General features: G+C 46.9%; 1 protein-coding gene across 21 annotated transcripts in view; it reads right to left on the bottom strand.

Annotated features, from left to right (window-relative positions):
• PPIP5K1 (diphosphoinositol pentakisphosphate kinase 1) overlaps positions 1-12255 on the bottom strand; it is a 1366868-nt gene that overhangs the window by 328155 nt on the left and 1026458 nt on the right. For all 21 annotated transcript variants that reach the window (XM_078683299.1, XM_078683308.1, XM_078683288.1 and 18 more), the window contains one exon: positions 3889-4053. In XM_078683299.1, the coding sequence (XP_078539425.1) occupies positions 3889-4053 (165 nt within the window). The remainder of the gene's footprint in view (positions 1-3888; positions 4054-12255) is intronic.

The following is a 12255-nucleotide window of genomic DNA, read 5'->3' as shown; positions in this document are numbered from 1 at the left end:
GGGCAGACGACACTGTCGTGGGTCCGACCAACCTTTGGTTGACAATCCTGACCTCCTAATTACAATGCTGGCCAACGTTCGAAGACCCTGCAAGGAGGTTCGCGATCAGGGATTTGCCTTGATGCTCCAGCCAGTTTCACAGAAGAAGTGAACATGACCCGGGATGCCACCGTGCACTGCTTGTTTCACATGGTGTGGCCTTGACTGTGAGAACCTGAAGCATCCTACCTTTGATGGATGGTAAGAACGCTTTCAGCACCAGACAAGTAGCCTACTACTCCAACAGCTTGATGTGGAAATAGGCCATTGGCAGAGATCAAAGAACTCTGATGTCAAGCCTTCCCAGATGACCTCCCCATCCCAGCAATGGAATATCGGTCAGCTCTGTATGGTGTACAGAGAGGAATTTTGTGCAGTGACCACAGCAGGTCTGCATCAGTCTACTCCGAAACTTGGATGAAATCCAACAGGTTTCAATGGTGCGGGTTCAATGAGACATTAGGATCCACTGCAGAGCCAGCATATGCAACCTGGAATAGTCACTGAGCAGGATGCAGGAGGTCAAGAGACCCAGAAACCTCAAAGCCACTCTCACTGAGATCCTGTCCTGGACTTTTTGTGATGGAGAGAAGGTCTGAAACTGCACCATATCCGGGATGGCTCCAAAGAAAGGGAGCCTCTGTCAAGGAACAAACCACAACAATGTCAGGAGGTTCACCATTGCCTGAAGTAGGTCTGAAACTGACAGCAGTAATCCTGCCTTCAACAGCCAGTCATCAAGGTAGGGATAAACTGGAACCCATAACTACCGAAGGTATGCTGCGACCACTGCCATAACCTTTGTGAACACCCAAGGGGCACTAGTGAGGCCAAAGGGAAGCATGGATAATTGAGAATGCTCTAGGCCCACCTTCAATCCCAGGAAGTATCTGTGAGAGTGTAGGACAAGCACATTTAAGTATATGTCCTGCAGGTCAAAAGCCACCCTCCAGGGCAGACAGAACCTGGGCCAAAGTGAGCATGTTAAATTTGTCCTTCGCCGGCCGAAAGGAGTTCAGAGGGTGGAGATATAAAATAGGACAAAGGCCTCTGTGCTCCTTCGGCATGCGGAAATAGCAAGAGTAACAGCCAGTTCTTCTGTAAAATGCATGAACCCTCTCTAATGCTTCTTTTTCCAAAAGAGCTTGCGTTTCTTGGAGAAAGATGGCCAGATGTTCCTCTGAAAGATGCCTTGATGTGGATGGAAGCTGCGGCAGGTTGAAAAGGAATGATCAAGCATAGCCTCATTAAACTATATTAAAGACCCACCTGTCGAATATTATATTTTGCCACCCTTGGAGAAAATCTCTGATCCTACCTCCACTTAGGGCAAATTAAAGGGGCTTGAGGGAAGATCCTGAAGGGTGGGGACCTGGAAAGTTTGCTGCCTCTGATGATCTTGTCTGCCTGATCCCCACCTTGTACCCAAAAGAGCTTGGATGTCTTTACAGAGGCGGTGGGCCTTGGCTTTGTCGGTGTGCCAAACCTCTGGAGCAACCTCGAAAGAGACAAAATTGTGCAGAAATGAAATACCCAAGGAGCCCGCGGTGGCTCGCCTTTCATTGAAGCGCTGCAAAGCTGAATCTGCATTTTTGCCAAGGAAGCGAGAACCATCAAATGGCATATTCATCAAAGAGGCCTGCATGTAACGAGATAACACTGTAGCTCTTACCCAGGCATGGCACCGAAGCAGTACACTATTGCCAAATATTCTGCCTAAACTGTCCATACTGTCCAGTTCAGAGCAAATGATATATTTGAATGCATCCAGACCATACTCGATGGTCTGAGCCAAGTTGGCCTGAAATTTCACGGAAACTCCTGGCAAGATCCTGCCAGCCATGTCTCGAAACGCAGAGTATCTATTCACCAAACAGCTGGGGTTGACTGACCAAAGGGCAAAACTGGCAGACAATATCGGTTTGCCATATGCTTTGTATCTTTTCAACTCTCTATCTAGGGGAGTCGTTGGAAATTAATTGGGGTTGGCCCTGCTGGTGGGAGCCTAAACCAACAGACTTTCTGTTGCAGGGAGCTGTGTCAGGAAGTCAGGGTCGCCTGGCCTACGGTGCCTGAGAATCTGCCTGTGAACCAGTGGACAGGAAAACATCTTAGACCAGGTGCCCATTAGGGCGTCTGTGAGGGCTTCATTGAATGGTAATTAAGGCTCAGAGGAGGTCTGTTCCGGTTGCAAAACCTCAGGTAACACATCTATTTTGACTTCCATGGTTGTTAGCTGTAAGTCTAAGACATTCCCTGCCCGTCACGTTGCCACAGCAAAGGATGTACTCCCGTCCGTTAATAGCCCACGGTCTAACTTGCCTCCTGAAAGTCCATGTACAGGTTGTCATCATAATAGTGTTGAGGAAAATAATCCCCCTTATCTCCCTTCTCCATTCTCATTTCAAAAGATTGATTGACTCTGATGACATTTGGAACTTAAAACTTGAGGAAAAGGCGTGGTTCTGACAGAGCCAGATTGATGTGTGGCTGGGCATGTCTTCAGGACGCGACCTCAGTCAGGGCCAAGATGAGTTCAGCTTGGAGTTGGATAATACTGTAGGAACAGGGTCTTCCTCCAGCACCAGCAGCATCAGAGCTGGCACCTCTGCCAAGAAAACCTGGGTAAATTTCGCTGTCAGATTCGAAGTTGGTTCTGACGTCGGAGCAGAACCTGAGGAGCGTTTGGGGGTACAAATAACGCAGAGGGCAGACTTGCCAGCGGCAATACAACTGGAGGCCTCTGTGGATCCTTTGGGGCCAAAAGGGCACCAGTAGAAGCCAGAAGAGTGACCAAGATGTGCACAATGGCAGCTCTTACGTCCCCAATCTGTTTCACTGTCGCTGAAGGACCTGGAAACTTGGGGTGCATCAGGATAAGTTGTGGTATTGACTCAATGGTGGGGGACAAGAAGTTAAACTGTGAGGCACCTTGATATACTCGTAGCTTTTAAGGCTGAGTGGAAGGACTGGGGAAAATCCGTTTTGACTTCGACTTACAGGAAAACTTGGACCATGGCAAGGACCTGTCATGACAACAACTTCGAGATCGTGAATAGGGCAGTGCCCTTGAATTCAATCAGGACTTATGAGACTTTTTTGAGTATTCGGTGATGTATAGCTTTACTTCATGTTCCTGGATTGGTTTCGGATTTATAAGGGCACACTCCTCACATGACTTTGAGTGGTTCCCCAAAGTCAAATACAAGAGGCACAACTCAGGGGATCTTTCACAGACATTTGTTTGCGACAGTCCCTACAAGGCTTAAACCCTTAGTTTTAAGATGGGACATAGTTGTCTGGCACACTGGAAAAGTAAACAAAATGTAAGCAAAAACGTGTCAGCCAACAAGGAAAAAATTGGGAATGTGCTCTGAATCCACAAATTAAAGCACAGAAAGAAAGGAACTAACAACGACGCACAGGCACAATAGTTACCTTGAGGGCAGGACAAAGTCATGGTGAAGGGCATGACACCACCTACCAGCACATGAGAGCAACGCTGTTTAAATCTTTTGGATTCAGTCTGGTGCCTGGGGATATTCTAAAAGTGAGGAATCTTTGGATTGAATTACCTATCAGAAAATCTAATTTATAGTATTGGCAATCTCAGTCATGTTTCTGGTTTGGATAATTTGTGGTTTCTAGTCATCTGCAAATTCACTATGGGAGTCACTTCAATCAACACTGAGACCTGATTAAGACATGTTAGTCCACATTTCAGATGGGCAAGTCATCCTTGAGTGGGTTCTAATTTTACATGTAGGCCAAGGTGTAGAAACGCCTCAAACATTCCAATAGGAATGTGTAACTGAATAATTAAATGGGTAATTACTGATGCTGATATACCTCCATGGACCCAGTTTTTCTAGCACGGGTTAGTGGTGATTTCCGCTGGATGCTGATTGGTTCACTGGGAAGAGGTGACATCAACAAGGCTCTGTCCACCTCATCTACTCCCTTCACCCTAGATAGGTCTTCCAGGCTGCCAGGGTCTGTTTTCTTATCTTCATTCTACATAAAAGAAGAAACAGAAATAGTTCAATATAAAGAAAAGAAACTGCTCACTTTAAAGACATTACACATTTTCAAAAAGCCCACATGGAACTAGTTTGGAGTTTCTCTCATACAGTGATAAGTGGGTATGATAAGATTTTTGGGAGTATTATACCCAAACATCGATGTCATAAACCTCTTCCACTTATCTGCCTTGCATGCTCCTGTATTACACCTCTTTGCATTCTTCAGGATGTGCACATATTATTTTGAAGGGCATATTTTTTCTTATTCAGACTTTCGGAGTCACATTACTAAACTGTGTACATTCCAAATAATTTCGTGAACACCATTACCCAGGAAATGGATTGGAGCTAGTAGACCACTTCTTGGATGGATATACTGGCATTCCAATAAGATGAGAAAACCATGCTGTCCATGAAGAGATCTTCGCTGACAATGAAACAGTGATCATGTGTGGGATGTTAAAACAATTTTAGAGACGCAAAAAGTTTTTTAATACCTACTAGATAGCAACATTAATCAATTACAGTCAGAAAAAGGGCTGGCCTAACCTTCTAAGGCATCAGCGCTAGACTGAGAGAAAATTAAAAGCAGTGAAAACGAATTCTATTTCGTAAAAGAAGTCAACAATTGCATTGCACCACAGTGCACAGCACTGTTAGTTGAATATGCCAGTGCATGTTACCAGGATTTTTAAGCAGTGTGCTCTTATTAACCTTTACCGACAAGACATTTTAATGAACTTTTAATGTGTTCGCTTTTACTTCATGATTTGTTTATTATCTCAATGTTTCCATCTTTATCGGACTGATAAGATCTGATTCAAATTCTTTTTTCTGCTTCTTTCCTTGCCTTCATATTTTGAGAAATGATTGTCCTGTCAAAGGAAAAACTCAAATAAAGACCATCACACACTGTGCGTGGGTTTCCTTCCAGAGTACCATTTTGAAATTGTCCAGGAGCACCCTGGAAGACCAGAAAGTTCAAACTATGTTGGAGATGTCAAGATATATTCCACCTAAGAAGTTGGCTCAGGTTTCTCGACTTCCTTATATGCATACAGGGGAAGGATGGTTCCACCCAGCACAGAGACAGAAATCAGAAAAAACAAACTCCTGATGAATATTTGAGTGCTCAATTTCAAAGATCTCCACCTATTTTCATCACACAAATTTGAAGGCTCAATGTCAAATATCCACTTGATGCTGAGGATTTGCTTGGCATCGAAGCTGTCTAATCTGCCGTGCTGCACCCGCATCACCATATAAATCCTCAAGGGCAAAAAGTCTGATTGGTTTTACAAGACAGAGAAACACAAAGGAATCTTATTACTCAGAAAGATCTCATCACGGAGAAAGATGATGAAAGGTTACTTACCTGCTCCTACACTTTTCCTGCGATTAATTATTTCCAGTCGGTGGGGCGTGGCTTAACTGCCGAGCGGAATGGCTGCTTAACTCGGCGGCTCCGCCGACCAAGCTATTAATCTGACATCTATCCGGCTGATTGACGCTGAATCTCGGACCCAGAGAGTGCCTGCCTACCTGAATAACCCTCTGGTTGATCCTCCAGCTAATCCAGGGACGCGGAATGCGAGGAACTGACTCTGCTGCCCGCTGACTGATTGAGGAGATACGGCCTGCGTGCGGAGTCGAGCCGGGGACTGGAGTTCCGCCCAGCCTGAGGGCGATAGAGTGCACCCGCAGCGACCAGGGAGACTGGAGCGGACTGCTGCTGGCGCCTGGGGCACGGCTGAGGCTACAGTACGGAAGATCGCCCCACACAGCTGCTGCCGGCCGGCGTGGACGCCGCCGCTGGCCGACCTGTACACACAACTCGGACCCCGACAGAGAGCAGAACTCTTTTCTACTAACCAGGTAGACTCTCATCAATCTTGGTCACAGCACGAGGCCCAAGGGACTGGGAAATTATACACCGTCCCATTAGGTTAACTTTGAGAAGCCTAAAAGACAATTCCACCCGCAACCTTCTGCAACATAACCCGTCAGAAGCTGGGAAGTCGTGATATCTATGCATGACAATTGTGGCCTGACTGCATATAATATTTATGGTCTACAACACAACCATTTTACTCTGGTTTCCTATGGTCTGGGGGACTACATAAGATCGCATTTATTCAGAACAGAAACAGAAATATACTACTATCAGCAGCATTTCATAAGGCGACTACAGAAGCCCACGCTCCAACTAGGAAACGTGAAGTGATCCCTATAAGAGATCGTCAATATTATCCATGGGGCGATTATACACACCCTCTGGTTTTGGCAGACAAAATTTATGTCTTGATAAAGGTGATCATAATAAGGAGATATCACCGAAACGCTTCGACGCAACCAATATTGTATAATTCAAGTCTCAAATACCATAATAGATACGCTGATTTGGTAGCGATACTACTCTGGTTTAACAGTACGGAGAAAGAATATACAAACCTGTATCCAACAAGTGTATGTTTTAACTGTTCTGTCTGCTTGTAATTGTGCAGGTCGCAATTATATGTATTGTTTCAATTTTATTCTGTTTTAGTCAAGGGATTTAGTTTAGTTATCCCTTTTGTTTGTTTTTAAAAAATATTCAAAATAAATGAATTTTTAACTTTCCCACATTTTTGTTGTATGTTTTTGTTAAGTCATAAGGTTCATTATTTTATACCTGTATTAAGTTGTGCCTTAAGGGAACCCTTTCTCTTACTTAGGTCGACCTGCGCCCAGACCATCGGAGCAGGCGGAGATGGAGCGGCCACCACAGACTGAGGCGGAGAGCCGGGCGGCGCCCCTGCTGAAAACGGGTGCGCGAGCTGAGGCTGCATGAAGGGCAGGGACAGCGGAAAATAAGCAATCGGGGCCCGTGCACTGCGGACAGGATGCCCAGAGATCGCACCATTGGAGCGTCGGACTTGCTGAGGTGAGCTCCCCTGCGAGAGACGCGGTGCTCCGGCCGCCATTTTAGAACGGGAGGGCCTACACTTCCAACGGCCATACATTCACTAGCTGGCAGTAGTGGAAGCGGGGGTCCTCTTGGGCCCTGCCTGGGACGCCAGTAGGCTGCTAATTGGAAAGGCGGCGGGGGGGACTAACGGTGCACAGCGCCCCAGGAAGATGACATATTGAGCACACCAGACCCTGTGCCGCGACATAGGCCTTGATATCACGTGGGTGCTGGCGCAATCCATAGGCGGACGAGAGAGGCGGCAGAAGAAACACCTACATCCTACAAAACGAGGTGAATGCAGGCCTGGTGGTTGGGGTAATTCCAGGGACGGATATACGGGGAAGAGACACCTCTGAAGCTACGGGCTGTTACTGGCACGTGTGGGGCGGATCTACCCAAGCCTGCTACCTGCGTGGTGCTCGTTGCAGTGCAGGACGCGCCTGGACGGGATTTGGCAGAAACCTGAGCCTGTCGCCTGAGACGCCATGGGGAAGCCAGACACGAGGCAACCGAAAATTACTTTCGATAAAACTAAGCAGAAAGCTGCAAGTCAGGAACAGACTGAGCTGGATGCGGGTGGAGAGAGCACGCAGCAGTACCCGGCTGAGGACATTCGTCACATGTTCCAGGACCTGAAAACGAGCCTGCAAGCGATCGATGCTAAAATGGACACCCTGGCCGCCCGCATGGACGGCATCACGCGGCGTATGGACAAGCAGGAGGGCAGGGTGAGTGTGCTGGAAACAAGAGTGACCGAAACAGAGGAGGGCCAGACGGAGCTGGAGAAGAAAATACGAGGTATGGACAAGGTTCTGGAACTCATTCAGCAGAAGAATGAGGATTTGGAAGCGCGATCGCGCCGAAATAACATACGTGTCATGGGCGTGGCTGAGTCCACGGACATCCCAAACATGGAGCGGTACATGGAGACCATGCTGAAAGATCTCTTCGGCGACGGACTGTCTTCCATGTTCTTAGTTGAGAGGGCGCACAGATCGCTGGGACCCACGCCAAAACCGGGTGCCCCGCCAAGGCCCATATTGGCCCGAATCTTGAACTACAGAGACAGAGACGCGATACTGAGACTGTCCAGAGAAAAATGCAAGATACAATATAATGGCAATAATATAGAAATGTATCCAGACTTCACTCTCCAGGTACAGGCTGCCCGCAGAGAGTTCATTCCCGCAAAGAAGATATTTCAACAGACGGGCACGAAATATGCTTTAATCTATCCGGCAAAACAGAGTGCAGGGTCCGGGGAAGCCAACATTCTTCGCGGATGCGAAAGCTGCACTTCAATACGCTAAACACTTGGCGACAGAGCAGAAACAAAAAACTAATCAGGGGGGGCAGGACATTCCGGACCGGTTGAGTGATGTTGAGTGATACTTATGCCCCACTATGCGGACTTCCTGGAGAGTGATCCCTGAGTCCATACCACGGCGGAGAGGAGGGGGACATACCCGGATGGAGGAGAAAACTGGACTCATCGTCTGTCCCTAAGTACGGTATGGCATGGATGGGTCCTTGAGAGGCAGTGCTCACACCCGCGCTTGGTCACCCTTTCATAAGTACGGGGCAAGTAGGTGGTCACGCTGCGATCCCTCGGGGATGATTCCCGTAATTACCGATCTAGTTGAACTGATCCCTGGTGATTGTTCTTTCACTGGGAGTTGGGATGCGTTAGGGGATGGGTGGGGCGATAATGCACAACCTAGTTGGGGGGTTGGTGTGGGAGGTGGGGGGATGGGATCATTGCTGTTGTTTTTTGCATTATTGTTAACTACTGAGTCACCATGCATACAACCGCTACGGAACAATGGGTCTGATGGCTTTACGGTGTATGAAGAGAACCAACAAAAAACATTGGCGAGGTAGGGAAATTCTATCCACAAAGTGTAGTGCTACTTACCCAATTGATCTAAGCAGACACACTTATCATTTAGTATTATTTTACTCTTTTTTCATTTTTCAAAAGTTTCATTTGTGTATGTCAAAAGAAGAATACAAAATCAATAAAGCGAAATTCACAAAAAAAATCACATTTCAATACATACATTGGGCGACAACTGTGAATGAAACATATTTACATTTGCACACTATATACATAAAACACAGGCGAAGTGCCTATTATCAATCAATATTAACGACACCAGTCCTGATGTACAACCTAAAGCAAACCAAGAGGCATTACTTATTTCTGCTAGCCTGCTTGTTTGTACTGGAACAACTAGCAAGTCATTGGGTCATAAAACAGGTGAGAGAATGTCCACAATCAATAAATCCTGCCAATGCCCTTCCTGAATCTTGTTCCAGTAGTGTGTCTACGCGTTTCGAGCCCACGTATTAATGAGGGGCTCTCCTCAGGACCTGGACTGGAGACTGTCCTATACTGAAAGGTCATTTTCGGTGGGCAACATGGTTCTTTTACTGGGCACCCCTGGACTGTATATCTCAGCCGAGGATTCTTTCTCCGTACTTCCTTGCTTGCTTGAAAGTCGGGGGCCAGCACTGTTTGCTCCCAAACGAGCGGTCAAACGCCGAAAATCAGAAGCGATGTGAGAGCCGGAATTGGAGCGGATCCCCCACAGAAATTCATTTCCTGTCAATTGCAAGGAATTTCTCTCCACCGCTCGTTTGAGAGCAAACAGTGCTGGCCCCCGACTTTCAAGCAAGCAAGGAAGTACGGAGAAAGAACCCTCGGCTGAGATATACAGTCCAGGAGTGCCCAGTAAAAGAACCATGTTGCCCACCGAAAACGACCTTTCAGTATAGGACAGTCTCCAGTCCAGGTCCTGAGGAGAGCCCCTCATTAATACGTGGGCTCGAAACGCGTTGACACACTACTGGAACAAGATTCAGGAAGGGCATTGGCAGGATTTATTGATTGTGGACATTATCTCACCTGTTTTATGACCCAATGACTTGCTAGTTGTTCCAGTACAAACAAGCAGGCTAGCAGAAATAAGTAATGCCTCTTGGTTTGCTTTAGGTTGTACATCAGGACTGGTGTCGTTAATATTGAGTGATAATAGGCACTTCGCCTGTGTTTTATGTATATAGTGTGCAAATGTAAATATGTTTCATTCACAGTTGTCGCCCAATGTATGTATTGAAATGTGAATTTTTTGTGAATTTCGCTTTATTGATTTTGTATTCTTCTTTTGACATACACAAATGAAACTTTTGAAAAATGAAAAAAGAGTAAAATAATACTAAATGATAAGTGTGTCTGCTTAGATCAATTGGGTAAGTAGCACTAAACTTTGTGGATAGAATTTCCCTACCTCGCCAATGTTTTTTGTTGGTTCTATTTATGTGGTCTAGGCCAGGTAGTGTAGACCCAAGCCTTCTTTGTTTCCTTTTTACGGTGTATGAGACATGCCTGCTGCACCCTAGATGTACAACACTTAGATTGGCACCGGACAGATCTGCCCAACACCTACGGTACGGGCAGAGGCCGCCTGCAGACGCTATTACATAACCTGGGAGATGGCAGAACATACGAATGCGCCTACTATAAACACATTGAAGTGTCTCACGTGGAACGTTAGGGGCCTTCACGACCGACGTAAAATACTACTCACACACTCATACTTGATACGGCATGGTATAGACATTTGGTATTTGCAGGAAACGCAATTGCTCAGCTCTGACACGACCACTTTGAGGAACAGGAGATGGGAGGTGATAGCTGCGGCTAGGTACTCTAGCTACTCAAGGGGGGAGGCGATAATGATAAGGAGAGGCCTACATTGGCGAACGCATTCCACACTGGCTGACAAGGACGGCAGATACCTAATACTAGTGGGAGCACTGTATAATACACCTACTATCGCCCTAGTGAACATATACGGACCTAATACTGACAGTCCTGACGTTTATAGCATAATATGGCACGAATTGCAGAAGCTGGGCCCTATGGCGATCCTATGGGTCGGTGACTTCAATGTTCCCCTATCAGCGGATTTAGACAGACAGGGAGCCTCACAGGCACATCACCCTAAAGCAGCAGAACTACTCCGGGAGATAATGGGGGGATCTCCTTCTGGTAGATGTATGGAGGGAAGCACATCCGACGCGTAGGGAGGGCACTTGCATAACACACCACAGAAGTGCTTGGTCACGATTAGACTACTGGCTGCTTACTAGAGACTTAAATGCGTGGGTGACTGAGACCTCACATCTCACCCGCACTTTATCAGATCACGCCCCGGTACAGATAAACATTAGAATCCCCCCGACGTACACCCAGCCTTTTACATGGAGATTCCCGTCCGACGCCTTACAAGATCAGGTGTTCTGTGAGGGCCTTAGGACTAAAATAGAAGACTATTTCACTCTCAATGAGGGCTCGGTGGACTCCCCTGGAGTGCTGTGGGAGGCCTTTAAGGCTGTTGTGAGGGGCGACTGCAGAGCCCTAAAGACTGGAGTACTGCGAGACATATGAAACACACTACAGAGACTAGAGAGAGAAATACAAGACCTAGAGAAACAGCAAGTGGATAGACCATCGCAAGAGACTTTAGCACACATTAGATCCAAACTCACTGAATACCAAACTGAGGCGGAAAGGGAGGTAGTGTACATACATAAGCACGCACAAGCAAGGAAATATGGCGAGGGGGATAGGCCTGGCAGGACACTTGCTAACCTACTACGTACACCCAGGGGCACCTCTTATGTAGCGGAGATACAGACGTTGGGTGGTGAGACAGTACGTACACCGCCGGACATACTGAAGGAATTTACTGATTACTACTCTGAGCTATACACCTCTAAACTATCCCCGTCACCGGCGGATTTAATCAACTATCTAGATGAGATATGCCTTGCATGGTTTAATGACGGAGCACGGCAATATATGGACCTACCGTTTACGGTAGAAGACATACGGAAGGTAATAAGCGCTATGCCAGGTGGTAAGGCCCCGGGAGCAGATGGACTTACAGCTGCCTTTTATAAGGAATACGCTGAAACATTGGCTCCCTGGCTGCATTGTATGTATCAAGAGGCGTTAGAGGTCGGTAAACTACCGCCCACTGTACGTGAAGCTATAATTATCACGATTTTGAAGCCGGATAAAGACCCACTAAGACGGACTCTTACCGCCCGCTCTCCCTCATTAATCTAGATGCTAAGCTCTACGCTAAACTAATTGCGGATCGACTGACGCCTATGGTGCCGCAAAGCGCCTTGGCAGATCAGTCAGGATTTGTCTCGGGACGATCCACAGCACAT

The sequence above is a fragment of the Lissotriton helveticus genome, chromosome 3_1 (assembly GCF_964261635.1).
Source record: "Lissotriton helveticus chromosome 3_1, aLisHel1.1, whole genome shotgun sequence".
Taxonomy (NCBI): Eukaryota; Metazoa; Chordata; class Amphibia; order Caudata; family Salamandridae; genus Lissotriton; species Lissotriton helveticus.
The sequence above is the reverse complement of the archived record's forward strand: the minus strand, read 5'-3'. Positions and strand labels throughout refer to the sequence as shown.